The 18785-nt window shown below is 41.9% G+C and overlaps 1 protein-coding gene across 1 annotated transcript in view; it reads left to right on the forward strand.

The window, feature by feature from the left end:
* Nucleotides 1-16989, forward strand: part of ZNF831 (zinc finger protein 831) — a 62443-nt gene extending 45454 nt beyond the window's left edge. Inside the window, exons 4-5 of the mRNA XM_053574807.1 lie at nucleotides 13978-14138; nucleotides 14888-16989. Coding sequence (XP_053430782.1) covers nucleotides 13978-14138; nucleotides 14888-15721 — 995 coding nt within the window. The 3' untranslated portion in view covers nucleotides 15722-16989. The remainder of the gene's footprint in view (nucleotides 1-13977; nucleotides 14139-14887) is intronic.
* Nucleotides 16990-18785: the final 1796 nt, after the last annotated feature.

The following is an 18785-nucleotide window of genomic DNA, read 5'->3' on the forward strand; positions in this document are numbered from 1 at the left end:
TCCTCTCAGCTTTTCCCGCTCTCATTTGTTAGAGGCTGGCTAAGGTTTCTCACCCAGAAAGAGCTTCGCAATAATGAACCACACATAACAGTCTTCTCTAGTCGTTAGGGGACCATTTGGGGTAGAAAATGGATAGGCTTGGGTTCTTGAAAATGGCTAGAATGGGAGAGGTATTTTTGAGATGAGATAGACTAATAATTTTTCAAAATAGGCTTTTTGAAGGTTGTTTCTCATGGTTGTCCTAAAAATTTTTTAAAGGATGGAAGGGTCGCAGGCTGTGGGCTCTCTCCACAGATCTGTCCCTGCCTTGCTCTGGGAACCTCTATAAGTTATTCTCTTTGGAAGACTGTTAGGGCCATCTCTATGCTTGGAATATTTGGAAGGTGCCACTCCTCCCACAAAGATGTCTTTATTGATAACAGCTATTTAGCCCAAATCTATCCAGCATCCCATGGCCATCCCTGGGTGCACAGCCCAGAGTGATACAGAGCTGGTGCTAAGGGTGGCGGGTGGCTGGCCAGCCTGACATTTTTAGACAGATTTTTCCAAGCACAGCAAAGTTCCCAACCAATTCTCTCTTCCCTCCACCCTAAGGGAAGGTGGCCAGATTTTGCCAATAAAAATACAGGCTGTCCAGAACACTTTTTTTTTTAAAGCATGGTATATGTACCTCTAATGTTGCATAAGGCATACTTATGCTAAAGATGCTTTGTTGCTTACCTGGAACTCATTTTTAACAAGGCATTTGTTATATCCGGCAACCCCTCTCTAACGCAGAATGGTGAAGGCTCAGGTGGTCACCCTCTCTAGCGTGGTTCTCTCTGGAGGACTTCATGTGCTTGGAAATTTCAAATCTGATTTCACTTCCTATTTCTGATCAGTTGCCTGAGGCTTCTCCTACATCTGGGGGATTTCAAACACTTAAACGATCACCTCTTAAGAAGGGGGAAATTGGGTCCAAGCACCCAGAGTCCCCCGTTTCCCCTGGAATCAGCCCATTTTGATTTCTCTCTCTCTTTCTCTTGACTTCTCTTGGTGTCTCTGCCAGTCTGTCCATCTGGGATTCATGGTCTAGGTAAGGCGTTGCCTTTTCAGGGCCTGAGGAGAGGGGATGGGAGGGTCGCCCAGGGTCAGGCCACGTTCGCTCTGTTTTCAAAGCTAATACATGGAAGGAAATAAAGTATTAATTTTCTTTTCTCTTTGAAACTTATGAGGGAGAAGGCATCAAAGCTGCACCCTTCTGCCTTAGAAAATACTCTCAGAATCTGCAATCAGCAACTGGCAAAATCTTATATATAGGGCACAGGGCTACGCTAACACCTATTTTAAATTGTATTATTTACTTCATGCTATTTCATCTTCTCTCATCCTTGCCCCCTGGTATTGATTAGAGCCCAGTGTGGACTTCTTCCCTGAGAGAACTTTCATGGAGGTGAGATGTACATGACAGTGGCCCACAGGGAAGGGGTGGGAGGCTGTGGGCAAGGAAGGGGGCTGACCTTGTTTTCCTCCGCACGAGGGAAATGTTAGCAGTAAAATAATCTATTTTACTGCTAAGTAATAGATATTACTTCTATTTCTCAAAATAGAAGTTTTGAAGGCTGCTTTCGCATAGAGAATTTGAAAACTACGTGAAGTGCTTGAAGCACATGGGTATTATAATTATGATTATTTTGCTCCCGGCAGGCAGTTTCCTTTCCAGTTGAACCAGTATCCTTTATGGCATGAGCCCACTTTCCATATTTTCTGTTATTTTCTACACGTGCACTTTTTTGTTTGGATTTTCCTGAAGGCCAGAGTGAGAAAGCTGCACAGAACCCACTCTTGGTGCTCCCAGCCCTCCTTCTCTGACGGATGTTTGTGCAATTTTCTCATTATTTTTCTGTCAGCATTCATAGAAACAGTGTAAACGACTTTATTTCAAAACCATTATGTTCGTTTACTCCACGATCATTTAAGCTGCGTTTTCTTTTTCTGATTTGAATTTAGTAATAACATATTTTTGAAGATAAGTCAAGAAGATTTCCTGAATGAGTTTTTCTATGACAGCTGCTTACAGTTCAGATTCTCCCTTCTATTATCTCTTACATCGGACCTCGGTGTGACATACGCAGTTTAGATTCATTTCTTACTGTAAGCATTTTCAGCAGATGCTGTGACTACTCCTGGGAGGAGACCTGGGGGAAGGGAGGTGATCGTATGTAACCAGCTGTTTCTCTAGCAGACAGCTATGTGCTAAAGGTATGCTACAGCTTAAGGCCACTGCCAGGAGGGGATTTAAGAAATTTAGGAAAGATGGAAGAGTTTCTAAAGATGAACTTCTCCCCTTCCAGGAGGGTCTACATATTTTTTTTTTTTTACTCCATTTTTCCACCCCCCAACTTGTGTTTATCATCTGTGTAGAATTGTGTGTCTGCCACAAGATTCATCCCCTCACCATCGGCACCCCCTGCTCCAGATGGAACGTTCTGGGTCCATGACGTTGACACTCCATTTCTGTTGGATCATGGAGGTCCTTTCCTGTATTGCCTTAGAATTGCCAAACAGACTCTTTTTTGTGAACAGAAGAGTAGAAATCCTTAGGAAAAGCGTAAAGACTTTTTTGAACGCCTCAGGGTGGGCTTTCTGGGCAGTTCTAGTGTCTAAGCAGGGGTCCTCAAACTATGGCCCGCGGGCCACATGCGGTGGTCTGGTTGTATTTGTTTTCCTTTTGTTTTTTTACTTCAAAATAAGATATGTGCAGTCTGCATAGGAATTTGTTCATAGTTTTTTTTAAACTATAGTCCAGCCCTCCAACGGTCTGAGGACAGTGATCTGGCCCCCTGTTTAAAAAGTTTGAGGACCCCTGGAATGTCTAAGTTGCTGTTCTAAAAAAAAAAAAAAAAAAAAAGGAAATCAGATGTCCTGATTTGTTTGGTAGGGTTAATAATCATTTTTAAGGTAGTATTCTTTATTTGTTATTGTTTCTTTTTTCTGAATGTTGCTTCTCTAGGTTTTCCCTGGATTTTTATGTATGCTTTTGGGTTTGTTTATAACCGAGCTCTTAAATTTCCAAAGCATTTGAACCAGATGGACGAAATTTAGAGGAAGAAAATACTGCTACTCTGAACCTAGGAGATACTTGCTAAAGTAAAAAAAAAAAAAATCCTGTAATTTAAGTTTCATAACATAAAAGATAGGATTTCTAAAGCTGATGTGAGGACAAATGAGTGACTTCATAGAATTGTGGAAGAACTTGGCGGTGGCTTCCTGGTATACGCCTTCTTTTCTTTTTGTTACATCTCAGCTTCCAAGTTACATATGACCTTGAAGGTCAAGTCTCTGTGGTCTCCTTGTAACAGGGCAGAGCTCGCTCTTGATATTTTGTTTCCTGCTTTGGTCTGAAAGAACTTGTGACCATCCCCCTTTATTTTTTATTGGAATCCATAGAAACCATGTAGAGGCTTTTGCTGAAAAAACACCACTTGAGTTGCATTGCCACAGGACTGCATTTACCGAAGTACCCTTTCTTTTGAGGTGAAAAATCTCGAGAAAAAATGAAGCCAAGTTGAAAGTATTTCAATTACCCTACAGCCTGCCCAGTTGAGTTTTCTTCTATTATTAAGAAAACCACACTTATAAAAATAAGCCCGAAAGGACACATTCTTGAGTAAATTTTTTTTGTATTAAAGTTTTTTAAAGAGTATTTGGGAGCAACTTTTATTCTTTTCCCTTCATCTCAGTCCCCTTGCCCTTTATCTTATTTAAGAGATGATGTTGAATGCCATAGCTGAGATTTCACATTACTGAAATATTTCAAGCTGGCTATTCCACTCATGTTGTTTAGAAGAAATATTTGGGTAAAGGAAAGTTTTCTGCTTTCCAAAAACTTGGCTTTTCCTCTAGGACATAAAAAAGTGAAAAGTATTGCCATGGCAGGAGTTCTGAAGAAAGAAAAAAAAATCAGCCGAGTACTACACGAGATGGAAAATCTAAACAGGTTACAAAAACAGGACATATCCTCGCATGCTCTTTTCCTAGTTTTTGGTCAAATTATGTTGTACTAGTCTGAAATTTTGTTCCGAAGGACAACTGAAATTCTCCCCCAACATTCGTCTTTTCACAGAGACTGGACTTAGAATGTTTTCTTTCCCAAGCTGATTGGAAAACCCAAATTGATGAGGTCAACTCCAGTATTTTCCATTGTTTCTATTCCTAGTTTGACATGAGCCCATTTTTCCTTCATCAGGATTAGTGAGGGAGAGAAGGGAAGATCTTTCTTCCCAGCTATTATCATTGAAATGAATGAATTTCTCCTTTTAAAGGACGCAACCCTTGAGGAAAAATGAGCTTTCCCAAATACCTCAATTACATTTGGAGAAATGGACTAATGTTTATGAATTCACTTAGTAGTGAGAAACATTAAAAATAATCACTCTAAGAGTAGGTACTCTTGATTTCAATCTCGACATTATACATTTCAAATGATATTTTCAATAATTACATATATTTTTTCCTCTTCAACTCATGTCTTCCTCTGTTCTCTAAATTCTAAGTACTTGCCTGTGGTCCAGGCACAAACTTTAACTTAAGGATTGATTTTAGAAATGACTTTCCACTAAGCGTCTTTCAGGAAATGAAAAAAAAAAAAAACATCTCCCAAGAGGGAAATCTTAAATTGATTGCGTTCATCAAAGAAATGGAAAAGACATGAGTACCGCTAAGAAAAGTCGTTTCTGAAATAAAATGTATGATTACTTCAAAAAGGCAAAGTTTCAGAAAATTGCATTAGGAGAGAGAAATATCTTGGTATGTAGAATGATCTGATAAATGCATTTTTCTGCTCTGTGGATGGGCCTTTCATCCACATCTCTCTGAGGCACCTGAGCTGAGGTGTCACCGTCACATGGGCCCTTCTCGACAGCGTGGTGGGGTGGCATTTTAGCGACTCTGCCTGCTGGCCCTTGTGACCCTCAGACCAGATTAGGTGTCCTTGTGGTATGAGTCACAATCCATCTCCTTCGTGGCATTTCCCACAATACCAATCATGTATAATTATGCCCTAATTTTCTTCTCTTGAGCTTCAGTGTGCTACATCCGTGACGTAGAATTGAGCTTCTTAAATTATTAGCAATTAACCTGTATTTCATTCCTGGGCCAGGCAGGGCAGGGTGGGGGTGGGGGAGACATCTTTTCCTCTCCTCCTTTCCTTTCTTTCTCACTGGAATCTCTTCTTTTAAATTCTGCATATGACTAAGCTTTTAAGGACTGAAATATTTTAACTGGAGTTTTTTTTTTTTTTGTTTTGTTTTTTTCCCACTAACATAGTTTAGGGAAAAATTCTTAGTTTAGGGAAACAGCTATCTTTCATTGAAAACGATAGGAAAGCAAAGAGGTAAAAGGTTTATCCAATCACAAGAAAGAGGCCGAAGAGCTAAGTCTTACGTGGGGATGGTGATGTAATTCTCTGAAACCAAGGAGTGAAGAATGATTTCTTCTCCGTGAGCCTTTCCTGTCGTGTTAGTCTGCCATGAGTAGACTGAGGGAGTTGGTGGAGGGAGAGGGGTCCCTTGGTCTTTCTTGTGCCATGATCTGTGTGTCACAAATCACCTCAAAATGTTTTCCCAAGGAGGAACAAAATGGCAGCCTGAACTCTGGGCTGGCTCCTCCACTGGCTCCTCCACTGGCTCCCTCCCCATTTCTCTGACTGGCGCTAATGGCTCTGCGCCATTATTTTTCCTGTCAGAATTAATAGGGAGATATTCTTTTCCTAAAGCCATTAGTTAAGTAATATTGCTTACAGAATTGCTGAAACAGGATAACACCTCCTTCTCCAGGGTGTAAATCTTAAGAAATGATGAGGCAATTGCTTAAACACATCAATTATATTCCAAAGCCTGAAATTTTCTCTCTACAATTTTCATTTAGAGTTAAGAAAGTTTGAAATTAATGATCCATAAAGTAGATTCTCTTGATTCAATTTTGACACTAAAGAATTCAAATAATATTAGTAATTTTTCCCCATCATTTAGGTTTTTCTTCTTTCTCACAATATGTCCTCTCTTTATTTTAGAGCATTTTATTTTTGTGTGGGCATGATTAAAGTTTTGACTTACCAAAAGATTTTAAGCATACTTTCCTACAAAAAAAAAAAATTTTTTTTTTTGGAGAAAATGGTAGGTGAAGTGTTCTTCAACTGATTGCCTTTCATCAGAGAAAGAGAAGACAAATGAGAGCCACAGAGAAAAGTGGTTTCTGGAAAAAAAAAAGATTCAAAATGATTACTCAGAAGAGGCAACGTTTCAAAAAAATAGGACAGTACAGAAAGATTCTAGATTTGGTTAGAGATGGAAAAATATGCTTGTCTGTTCCTTTCACGAGTCTCTCAACTTTTCTCTGCCAGAGAAACTAAACTTTAGTTATTAGGGTGAGAGGATTTAGCTTTCTCTACCAGCAATCTGTTCTGACTCTGGTTAAGAGGACTGACTTGACTTTTAGCTTTGTCTGAGCCTATTTGGGTATATTCTGTGGGTTTTCCTCTTTATTTTCAGTCTGAATTTTAGAGTCAATCATTATTTTTCTCCCAGCTAATAAAGGAATACCATACTTGTTGCAATAAAGAAAGCAACACTGACGTATCTAAGGAAAACCTGACAATTCCCAGTCTTGTTGCCCTCAGTGGTCACCCCAGTTAGGTTGGTGCACATCCTTCTACTCCTTTCTCCATGTACATACAAATGTGATACTTTTTTTTTTTTACACAAAAGGATCATACCACATGTGGTAATCAGCAGTTCTTTTCTTCTTAATATAACCTGTACGTAACTCTAATAACTCCAGGTCTATCTATCTATCTATCTATCTATCTATCTATCTATCTATCTATATCATTTTATTAGTAGCATAAAATCTCATCAAATGGATTGCTGTCATTTATTTATCCAACCCTTCCTCTGGTGATGGACGTTCATGGTTTTTCCTACAGTAAAACTACAGGAAATATTGCTGCGGTAAATATTCTCGCTTGATTTCCCCAAGAGCCATTACTGAATCAATAGTTTTATAATTATGTATTTCATCTTTTAATACACTATTAAATCACCTTTCAAAATCAGCTTTACTGTCCTAGAAATATTTTTTGACAGTATTTTAAAAAACAATCTTGGTTTAGCCAAAGAGCAAAGCCAGGATGAATCTTTGGTGTTACAGTTGGAGCATGTGAGTTTCTGAAACCACAAGGGGTCACCCAACTGACCTCTTGTCAGCACAATGTTGTTGTTTCGAAGATTAATTAGTTATCAATGTTTAAAAGTGCATGAAATATAGATTTCCAGTATCTTTGAAAAAGGGACAGAAATGGTGAGCTGGTCCTTCCCTATCTCAGTCCGCTGGAGCTGAGGGCAGCTGCCCCTTGAGACTGGTCACGCTGTTTGTTCACAGGGTCTGCACCATCACCGGGCGGTCTCCCTTATTTATGTGATGTGTCTGGCTCCTGGAGCATTTGAGTTTGTGATTCTTGGTTTAAACCAGGGTTTCTCAACCCGGGCGCTCCTGACGTTCGGAGATGAATAATTCTTTGCCGTATTGTGGGCTGTCTATCAGCATCTCCCCTTCCTACTCGAAGCTGGGACCACCAAAAATGCCTCCAGACAGCCTTGGTCGAGAAATGTTGGTTTAAAGAAACCCTCAAAACATTTTCCTCAGTAAATTCTGAGATAAACTTCTTGCCATCATTTCCCCTTTTGAAGGAACGGTGTTGCATGCTGTGGACGGTCGGGCTTTAACGTCCCTGAAATGTTTTAAACCAGCCTCATTCGCCAAGTTGGGGGGAAATATCTGAGAGAAGAAAGTGATCAAAACACTTTCCTTTCATGTCAGAAACAGAAATGTAGAGACGGTGGCGATTACAGGGGGTTTCTAAGTAAAAGCTTTACCTAATTGCATGCACATAAAAAGTACAATTTCTAAATACCGTAAGAAGAGGGTTGGATCAATCTTTGGCAGAAAGGTAGAGATTGCCTTTGTTCGCCCTATTTTCTCCAGTACTTTCTTTTGTCTCGCCTCTCCCTGGGGGCTCGCCCTCCCCAGACCCACGCAGAACTCTCAGAAGGGATTTCTGAGTTGTCTGGAGCAAACAGGAGGCCAGGGAGGGTCTCCCCAGGGCCATCTTTCTCTCTTGGCCTTCACTTTCCTCCTCTGACGGGACTTCTCCATCGTTTCTAATGACCTTCCTACATCTCTTCGCATTAGAATTAATGGAGAAGTATTAATTCTTCACCCAAAGCTATTAGTTAAGTCCTAGTACTCCAAAATTGCTGAAACAGAATAATTCCTCCTTCATTCTAGGGCGTAAATCTTGAGGAGAGATGAGAAGCTGTTTCAGGTATATCGATTATGTCCCAAGAGACACGCATAGACAATTTTCATTTAGCAACAAGAAAACTTTTAAAATAATGATGCATAAACTAGGTTAGCACAGTTCCATCCTGGTATTCCATCTTTCAAATGCTATTTCTTTTATCATCTTCTTCTTTTTATTTTTTTTCCTTTCACGATTTCATAATCTTGTTTTGACTGTATTTTAAGGGCAGGCTCTTGTTGCCCGGACATGATAAAAATTTTTTTAACATAAAACAAGATTTTAAACATCATTTTGTACTGAACATAGTTTAGGGAAAGGATTTCTGTGCAGGGTGGGTGTTCTCTTGATTGCTTTTCATCAAAGAAATGGGAAAGAGATGAGAATCACTAAGAGAAGTGGCCGCTGAAATAAAAGATTCGTTTATGATTACTTAGAGGCAAACTTTCAAAAGATTGCATTAGGATAGGACAGAAATACCCAAGGCTGTACTTGATAATATTTTTCTGGTCCTCTCTGCCTGTGGTACTAAAGTCCGAGGATGCTACTTGCCGCCCACCAACTGCTGATTATTTTCTAATCAGCACCAACATCTGATGTCTCTCATTCTTTTTGCCTGAGAGGAATAAAGCCTCTTTTTCCCCTTCATTTGCAGCCATATTTTTTTTTTCTAACAGGTTTTGTAAACCAAAATTGTATTAGGATTGCAAAAACAAATGAATTTACTGTCCAAAAAGCTTTAGTATAATATCAAGAGTGCAACAGAGACATAAAGAAAATTAGTTGAATAATTACGCAAATGGATGATTCGGACCTAGAGGAGCAACCAGAATGGGGCAAAGTTGGATGATTTCACTGCCTGGGTGATTCTGCTCTTTCCCCAAGATACAGGTTGGGTCGGCCCCTCCCCCCCCCCACCTCCGCTACCACCTCACAGCACTTCTTGCTTTTTTTTTCATAGTATTTACTACATTTAATAGATTATTTTTTGTGTGATTATCTGCTTGCTAGATTGCTCCCCCAGGAGACTGTAATTTCCATGAGGGCATCTCCGCTTCATTTGCCAGTGAATAAATTCCCTGTGCTTGGACACCGTTCTCGGCACAGAATGCTGGTTGTGTTCAATGCTCAATTGATATTTAGGCCCAAGAATGTGGGCTCCAAAATGGACTAAAAAATACAGTATCTTACAAAAATATTTAAAATATTTAAATGAACGAACCAATAACTGTCCACAAAGTGATTACATTTAGAGATCTGCCTAGATTCTTTAAGTAATTGCAAATTTTAATTGCTAGCAAATTGTGCATCCTTTCATGGCAGGGATGCTTCCAAACAATTTAATTTCAGATCAATTAAGTCTAGGAGATTACGCCTACATTCTCATTTATACTTGTAGCTTGCTTCCAAGGCCAATGTTGTAGACTCTTCCTTATAATTCAGAGTCTGTGGAATACAAATTAATGAAGTTTTTGGCATATTGGAACAAACCAGAGAAATGTATCAAATTGCTTATGTTTTAAGCAATATGTTTATTAGCATTTTGAGGAGGCCTAGAAAACAGGCAGCTAGAAGAAAGTTTGGCATTAGAGATGTCTCCTGCGAGGTTGCAAGTTTCATCGTGGTGTTTCTTCCCTTCTTTTTATTTCTAATTATTTTGCAGTTTCCTATAAGCCTTTTCAAGATGGCTAAATTTGAAATTGCTATAACACTCTGAGCAGTCTCTTCCTCTAAACGTGGTTTGGCAATTATTTCTGAGGGAAATTATTAAAGACGCAGGCTTTAATCAGGGGAAGAACAGAACGCTGCAGAGCTGTTTTGAGGACGGTTTCTCTAATAAGATTCGCATAATTGTGTAAGAGCAATCGAATTTCTGAAGATGGCATTAAGACGGTGGAATCGGTAATTTCTGAAGATGGAGGGAGTGATTCAGAGACTGTGAGGTTGAAGCCGAAACTGTATCATATTCTGTGCTTTAAAATTTGACCAGGGCACTGCTCACTTTTTGAAAAGGGCCATTCATTTAAAAGTGAGTCTGACTCTTTCTTCAATAATCTAAATTACTTTAACACACTTCAGTGACATTATTTGGGCATTTTTCACAATTATTAAAGATAACTCACTTTTCTCTCCAGACTATAGGATCAAAAACAAATTAAATCAATGGATTTTCTTCCTTCACTTTCACAGATGAGTCAGAAGTTATTGGTCCAATGTGCACATGACCTTTCTGCCGAAGCTTGAAAACCCAAACAACTTGTTGGGAAGACATTCGGCCAATCTGATTATTTTCTCTATACTAATTGGTTTTACTTCTTCAGTGAATTGAATCAATTGCCTGGTTGTTTTGTCACTGTGAGGACAGAGCTTAATCCACTTAGAGAGAGCACTCGTGCTTGGTAAACTATGAAGCTGAAGACAAGTATATCCTCCTCATTCCTTCTTAGTAATTTTTCATGGGTATGAAAATGCGTCTCGAGGCTACGCATTTTCTCCGCTGCACTGGTCGAGCCATCTTAGCGGGCCCCTACACCCCCCTAGCATCCCTGAAGTTGGTTTTCTCACCTCTGCTCCCCTCTTCCCCCAACTTTGTCTCCAGATAGCAGTAGCAAAATGCATCTTTGAAAATTGTAATCCCCACTGCTGCCAGCATGGGCCGCTTCAGAATGTATGTGAAATAAAATGTAAACTTCTTTCTTTTTTTGGCCGGGGCTGGGTTTGAACCCACCACCTCTGGTATATGGGGCCGGCACCCTACTCCTTTGGGCCACAGGCACCACCCATAAAAGGTAAACTTCTTACCACCACCACCTGAGTCCTTGCTGACCTCCCTGCCTACGTTGTGCCCCCCACTTCACTCTCCCCCTCCTGCCTTGGATCCCTTAATCCCCCCAGTTCCTGTCCTCCCCAACATCTCTGTATTTGTTCTTCCTTCGTCAGGAACTTCCTTTGTGGACTTGTTCTGTCTCATTCTGAAGGTCCTGTGTGTGATGTCACCTCTCTGGAGAGGCTTTTCTCAACTATATAAAGGTTACTCCACTGTTACTCTTTAAAATAAGCCCCTTGAATGTCCTCACTCTTTGCAATGCCCCCGTCCATTAAGAGTCTCTAATAACCCCCATTCCTAAGATGCAATCAGACCTGAAGTCCCCACCCCCCACTTCCCAGTGTAGTCGCTCCCCTCCCTGGCTCCCTGCAGAAGACCCAGGGCTCCATGTCTGGGAAGAGCGCACAGCAGACTATTTGCTCAATGGGGAGTGAGAGAGGGGACTATATGGAAAACAAGGTCTAACCAGATGAGATTTGAGCCCTCAAATCTCTTTCCCAAGTTCGGCTCCAGGCTGCTGGCAGCCTGACTGGTACTTCCTAGGCAGGAAAGGATCAGAGGACTCTTGTAGAAGCTGATCAGTGCAGGTGGGAGAATCTAAAAATCATCACTCCAGAGTTCCCGCTCACACAGGACAGTCCGATACCCCTGCAGCGAGGCCCATAGTTGACAGATTGTACTTGTCAGGAGCCCTAAATCAGTTTTTTAGTGTCCATATCCTAAACGTGGGCAGATATTTTAGATTGCTGTATATCTCAGGAAAGCCTCTAACATAAAGAGAGATATAAAAACAAATAAATGGAAACAAAAGAAGTCGGAAGAGGGACTACGGAAGGAGAGGCAAACTTCAAAAACAACAGCAAAAACAATGGCAAACTGTTATTAATATTGCCAGAGATAAAAGAGAACATGTTGGAGCCTTGAATTAACAACAGGATGCTGTCAAAAAGGGACATAGGAAAAGACTCTCAGAAATAAAAACATGATAGCAGGAAGAGGAACTCATGATATGAAGTGCAAAGTCGAGGGAATGCCTCAAAAAGTAAAAGAAAAAAAAAGACAAAGAAAAGATAAAGGGCAAGAAAAAGTGAAGATTATCCCTAGAGCGCCAGGCACCCAATAAGAGCAGTTCTAGAAAGCAAAAAGACAAAACAGAAGGGAAAAAAGTTGAAAAAAATAACATATAAGTTCAAGAGATGTACACGACACACCAACTTCATTCAATAACACTGCTTTGTATTGTTGAAAATTTCTGAGAGTGGAGAAGGTAAGTGTGTAAGGTAATGCACATGTTAATTAGCTTAACTTAGCCGTTCCACGCTCTATATATATCTCAAAACAATGTGTTGTACATGAGGGGGGCAAAAAAAAACAAGAAAGAAAAACAGAACTGTGTTTTTCTAAAACTGAAGGACATGATTCAGAGCTAAGGGATCCACTGAATGCCCAGGAGCTGAATGAAAATAGACCCAGGGCTGTGGTAACACGGAGAATAAAGGAGCACCTTGGAGCTTCCTGGGAGGGAAAAACAAAAAGATTTCATCCAAAGAATGATGAATCATAAATCGCATTGTCTACAGAGTTCTCAACAGCCAGAACACAAAAGAGCAACGTCTTTAATTCTGAAGGGAACCGATTTCCAATTCAGAATGTTATTTTCAAGCTGCCAAATACATTTAAACAATTTTTCTTCATGCACCTTTCTCAGGAAACTACCAGAAGTTTGTGTTGGGGAAAGTAGGAGAGTTACGCAAGAGACAAAGAATTTGTGGAGGCCCAGGAATGATCAGAGGCTAAAAATGTGCCTCGGTGTGGGGGAGTGAAGGTTTCGAGACAGCTCAGTCCTCCTGTCCTCCCAAGAGAAGGTAAAGGTTATACTCAAAACTAAAACAACAACAACAACAACAAAAATCAAGAATTCATACTATCGGCACGTTAAGAGAAGAAGTGAAGGACATAAGTCTGAACAGAATCTGAGATGGGAAAATAAGGGCAGGAGCTGTTGTTTCTTTAATAAGCAGAAAGGTTTGACTTTTTCAAACTGTGCATGTTTAACTTTAAATAAAAGCAAATTTAAAAGTGGGTCTAATGCATCTTCCCTGTTGACACAGTCTTTCTAGTGTGTTTCTGGTCTCATGTCGTGATAGAATCTGCCCTTTCTAAGACTCTGTGGTGCCTTTGACCTGTATTCCAGGTTACGAGAGAAGACAGAGGAAAGAGGATGGGGAAGGAGAATGGGGAAGGCAGTTGCCAGAGAGGCTGTTTTATATGTTGGAAAGGCCCTCCTTTCCAAACACAATCCCATCAGCAGCCACCACCACAGCACAGAGCACCACAAAGCCAGCCCCTTGCCCTGCTGCCCAGCGCTGTCGCAGGAACCAGGAGCTGGGCGTCTCTCGGGTTCCCTCCTACGAGGAGAGAAGCTTCTCCCCTGGCCACCTGGTGGCATGGCCAGAGAATTCAAATTGCTGTAAAATTAACCTAATCAAAATGACCAGGACGATCCCTCTGATGGGAAAAAAAGCCACATGAAGAAAAAAAAAAAAAATATATATATATTTTGCAATATATGTAATCTAAAGGGTTTTCCCCTTTGGGAGTTGGTTTTGCCATTTCTTCCTTTGCAGAACAGGAGCCGTTTTATTTGACCAAGTGTGAATCGGTGGGAGATAAGTTGAGTTCTCATGAAGACGGTGTGGGATGAGGGTCAATGAGCTCGGAGGTAGTCGTGAAGACATGAACAGCCTCCTGGGAAATTGCTCTGCTAATCGTACCATTCTGCATGTATACAAACGTACCTCTGCTCTTTCAGGTCTAAATCCGCAAGACGAGCCATCTTGTGCCACTTCAGAATTGTCCCTTTGTTGTGGGAACAAAGAGACGAAGGAAGATGACGGCAGACGGATCTCAGGACCTTTCTCTCCAAGTGCGAGTTCAAGGACTGTCAGGGAAATAGACAAATTAACTGTGAAGGTGGGAATTGCAGTTTTGAGCCGTCTCTACCTATTTGCTGTCTAGATTCAGCCTTGTTTGTGTGTTGACGTCCAGTGCGGCAAAGCGTGCTTGGATCACCCATGACGCTTTTCTAGCACAAAGGCCCCGTGAAGGAAAGAAATAGCTGCGAACAGTCTGCGCTGAAAAATGGGCAACGTTCACAACTTTGCTTGTGAAACCACTGGGATGATGTCTGATGGTTTATTAAAAAATCCTAAATATGTTATTAATTCACACCTGAGTAGAGACGCCTCCCGACTGCACTGCAACATGAAACCCCCTCAGGCAGGCTGTGGGCCGGCCAGTGGGTTGCAAACCACTAGAATACTAATCCAGATCACATTTTGCTAATCTGGAAAAAACTTCAATACACAGTCTATGAAATAGTACATCCATTTCCTTAGCACCTGTGACTTGAAGCTCAGAACTAGTTCGATAATGGAGCTCAGGACTAATTCGATAATGGAGCTGTTTTGTTTTTAACAAAGCCAGATAAAAATACCTAGAATCTCAGTAACCCATTTTGTACCAATAAGGAGCTTTCTTCAAGTTAAGGCACCAATTAGTGATTAATGGGAACTTATTGAGGGCATTGCATTGAAGTTCATGCTTGGTAAAGAGTCATTAGGACCTCAGGCCTTGTTATCATTGAAGACCACGCTTCTGGCCACCGTTTCCTTTGTACCAATTAACCTCCCCTCCCATTTCTTTTCCTTTGCTCTTTGTAGCAGGCTGTTTCTCCATCTGCCGGTGAGCGTGGTGACTGTTCTCCTCACAACACTGCTGCCGGGTCAGAATCACCCCTGCCACCTGACACAGGCTCGGCAGTGGCTGGCGACAACACTGCACCCCAGGGCAAAGGTCTTGACACTGGATTGCTGGAGACTCTGCCACTGCCCTCCCAGGATCAAGTCTCAGCATATCCTGAACGGTGCATTTTCTTAGATGCTCCAGAGCCTTCTGCCTGTGGGTCCAAAGGCCCTTTCCCCCATAAGGACAGTGATACCTGTGTAGCCGCCATGGGTATACGTCTGGAGGCAAAGGCAGGCCCTGCGGTCCCGGTAGGAATTCACAGTGCAGAGCCACGAGACCACAGCTGGGCTGCAGGGGAGACTCGAGCACACAGCTCCCCAGACAGCAAAGCTACGGCAGAAGGCGCGTCACAGGCCCTCTTGCCAGGGAGTCTTTCAGGTTCTGTTCCATCAGGGTCAACTGGAAAATCTCATCCTGAAATAGCAGCTTCAGGACCAAGTTCAACTAGTTCACACCAAGAAGAGGGGAGACATAAGATATTTTTCCCTTCCAGGGGCCAGTCTGGATGTGGAGAAATGGCCATCCCCTGTCCCCCTTTAGGAAGTGATGGTGGGAAGTGTCAACTGTCTGGACCGATCCCTCTGAAGAGTTCTGTAGATCCTCCTCTGCCAAGGCAGCCCACAGAAAGCCCCGAAGCCCCTTCTAAATCCATCAAGAAGAAGAGTTTGGAAGGAATGAGAAAGCAAACTTGTGTGGAGTTGAGTGATGCCAGCAGTGATGACGAGGACCGACTGGTCATAGAGATATGAAACTTCCTGAGAAAGGTGGTGTCAGTGGCCAAAGACCGCGGATGCTTCACAGTGCATGTCATCAGGATGGCAGAAGAACTCAGCTGTTTATGGAACACCTGCAGATTATGAAAGCCATTCTGAGTTCCTTCCAAGCCAACTCCAACCAGCTCTAGAGCCCCACTCAGCCACACTCTTCCCCAGATCCCATTGGGCACACGCTGCTTGTGTTCACCTGTTCACCTGGCGCCAGGCAGAGGTGGCAATGCAGCCAGGTCCAAGACTGTTCTGTGTAGGCAGTGACGAGGCCCTGAGGCCCAGTGTTCTCCTCTGTGCCAGGCTCCTACTGCAGAGAGCCACCATGGACATGTTTACCACCAGGGGACCCCACAGAAGCGAGGCAACTGACTCCCCCCATTAGTGAGCTGCGGGTTTGCTTTGAAGGTGGCGAGCATGCTTGGGAAAATTGGAGTAGCCTGAGAAAGGGATGGGTATGTGAATTAGGCATCAAGACACTTCAGTTCATTCTGGAAACAAAATTCAGATGCATTCAAAAACTGAAGTTTGGTCGGAGTAAATCTCCTCCCTAGTGGAGATTGTACATACACTTTCTCCTGTGCCTATGGTCTGGTGAAATGCTGATTATTTTTAAATGTTGCACAAATGGTCAGTGCTCATTCATGGTCAAGTGACAGAAGCCGCTAGTGCCCTTCTGCCTGGTGTCCTTTCTGTTGAGACCTTTGAAACCCTACTGGTTTTTCGAGCTCTTGCAAAGGAACGTTGTGTTAAAAGTTAATAGAACAGTGTCTCAGTAATGAGTCATTTTTTGAGGGGGAAAATTCACTTATTTTCCTCTGATTCTCTTTGTCATATTGTGCTCTGAGCAATTTCAATTAGAGGGTTACATTTTAGTAATCTGTACAGCTTAAACTGATGCCTGCTCATCCTGACGGGAGCCTTTTAGATTTCCTCCAGAAGCTTCAAGGATACAAAACTAATTGGAGTTTTGACGCTGTTTTACATCTCAGTAATTTTATTTTGGGGGCTTGGTGTTACTTTGCTGTCAAATTAAATCAGCCTCTGTATTGTGCAAGTCAGAACAGCACAGATAAAATCTTCCAGTATTCCAAGCCAGCGCACCCCTGTGCAGAAGAAAATAGCAGACGTATGTCAGCCAAGCCAGTGAGCAAAGCCTTAGACTTACCACCTTCCTTGCCTGCTCCTTAAATGGGAGAGGAAAAACCTAAAGAGGTTTACACTGCTGCATTTCAATAAAATTTTATACTTGCTTTTGGTATGATTTTGTACAATTTGAAATTTATAGGCAAGCTCTTTTGGCTTGATTTTGATGAAATGATGTTTGTATGACAAGCTCTGCTTTAAAGGCAAGGCAGTGAGACAAAGCCTCTCACACACAGGAACACACTTTAGGGAGTCCTTGCCCGTGAGCAAATATGGTCAAATTTCAAGTATCTTCATGTGAATATCCAATTTGGGTGTTTTTCATAGAAAACTTCTATGTGAGACCGGAGCCCTGGTTACTGAGCATGAGTCTGTGGTCATGTCACACGCAGGCCTCAGTATCCAAGGGATTTTAGGCCTAGCCAAGAAACACATAGGAAGGGAGGCAAAGAAAATTGATGTGGGGATTATCTGGTCTTCTGAGCAACCCCTGTCACTCTAGCAGGAGAGGCAGTGCAGAGAGGTGTGTCTAAGTCCTGACTCGATCTTCCGCTGGGAAATCTCAGCTAAGATCCTCTCTGCACCTCAGTTTTCCCAAATGACAGTGAGAGAGTTGAACAACACGAGCTCCAGATCTTTGTGAGAGTGAGTGGTAGAGAAGTTACCCTTCCCTTTACTGATGTGGACTTGGTGGGTTGGAGATATGGGGGGCCCAGTGCCCCAGGGGCCCCGCCCATGAGAAGCTTGGGTGGGATTACAGGGAACTGAAACTCAAGCACCTTCAGCCCATTATTGGTGTAAATGAAGGAGCTCAGGGAAATGCCATCTTTTTTTCCCAAGAGTTCCAGATTTGGGGGTGCAATCATCCAGTTCATAAATATTGGCTCATAATTCAAAAATTGAAAGAAAAAAACAGATCATTACCGTGTGAGTGGAAAATAACATCTGTAGGCTTAATTGGCTGCTTTGTCACGGGAGGTACTAGCCAAAAGGAAAAAAAACAAAACAAAACTATCTTCTAGATCCTTCCTTTCTGCTGAAGTGTCAGCTGGACCACTCCGTGAGCTGCCATTGCTGGTCCCCATGGCCCAGCTGAGGGCAAATATGGTGGAGTGTTGATTGAATCCCCTTAGCGCCTCGTGTCTCTTACAGAATTGAGCAGGTGGCCAAACTCTCCAGCTTCAGATGGTAACTTAGCTAGTAGGTGCCAATGTTTACAAGCATACCTTTACAGCAACATGAATTTGTGAAAAGCTATACTTGGATGGATTTTTTCTTTTTAAATTGAAAATGTAATTTGCATGAGTATTAGAGTTGGCTTTGCAATGCAATCTAAGGTAAAGCTTTTTTTTAAACAAATAATCCTTTTTATAAAGCAAGGAATAATTTCTGATCTTGTAAATCTTAATTTTTCTATGGGTTTTCTTAAAGTGAAGTGCAGTTGCAGGGATACATTTTATGGGTAACATAGCAACTAGAACTCAGTATTATCAGTATTATCGATTGATAATGGGTCCTGCGCTTTTTTACTCTGCAGGTATATACTGCATAATGGTTAGGGGAAACAAATTTATTTTAGGACAAGGTAAACCAGAGTTTAAAGATCAGAGACTCCCTTCTTTCCCCAGGGCTGTTAATGTTATCGTATCTTTGGGTAAGAGTCTTAACCAAGTGATACCTCAGCTTCCTCCATGGAAGAGAGCTCTGGGGATGCTGGCATGCGCTGAGGCAAAGGACCACAGCCCATGATGCTCAAAATTTACCTCCAGGTTCCTCTCTCTGGCTGCACCTGCACCCAGCCAGATCTCCCTGGGAAAAATGTCCAGGGGACGGTCCGAGGTGTGGAGGGGACAGCCTGGCTCGTCTTTGTTGTGAGGCTCAGTAATGAAGACCAGCTCATTCT

The sequence above is a fragment of the Nycticebus coucang genome, chromosome 21 (assembly GCF_027406575.1).
Source record: "Nycticebus coucang isolate mNycCou1 chromosome 21, mNycCou1.pri, whole genome shotgun sequence".
Classification (NCBI taxonomy): domain Eukaryota; kingdom Metazoa; phylum Chordata; class Mammalia; order Primates; family Lorisidae; genus Nycticebus; species Nycticebus coucang.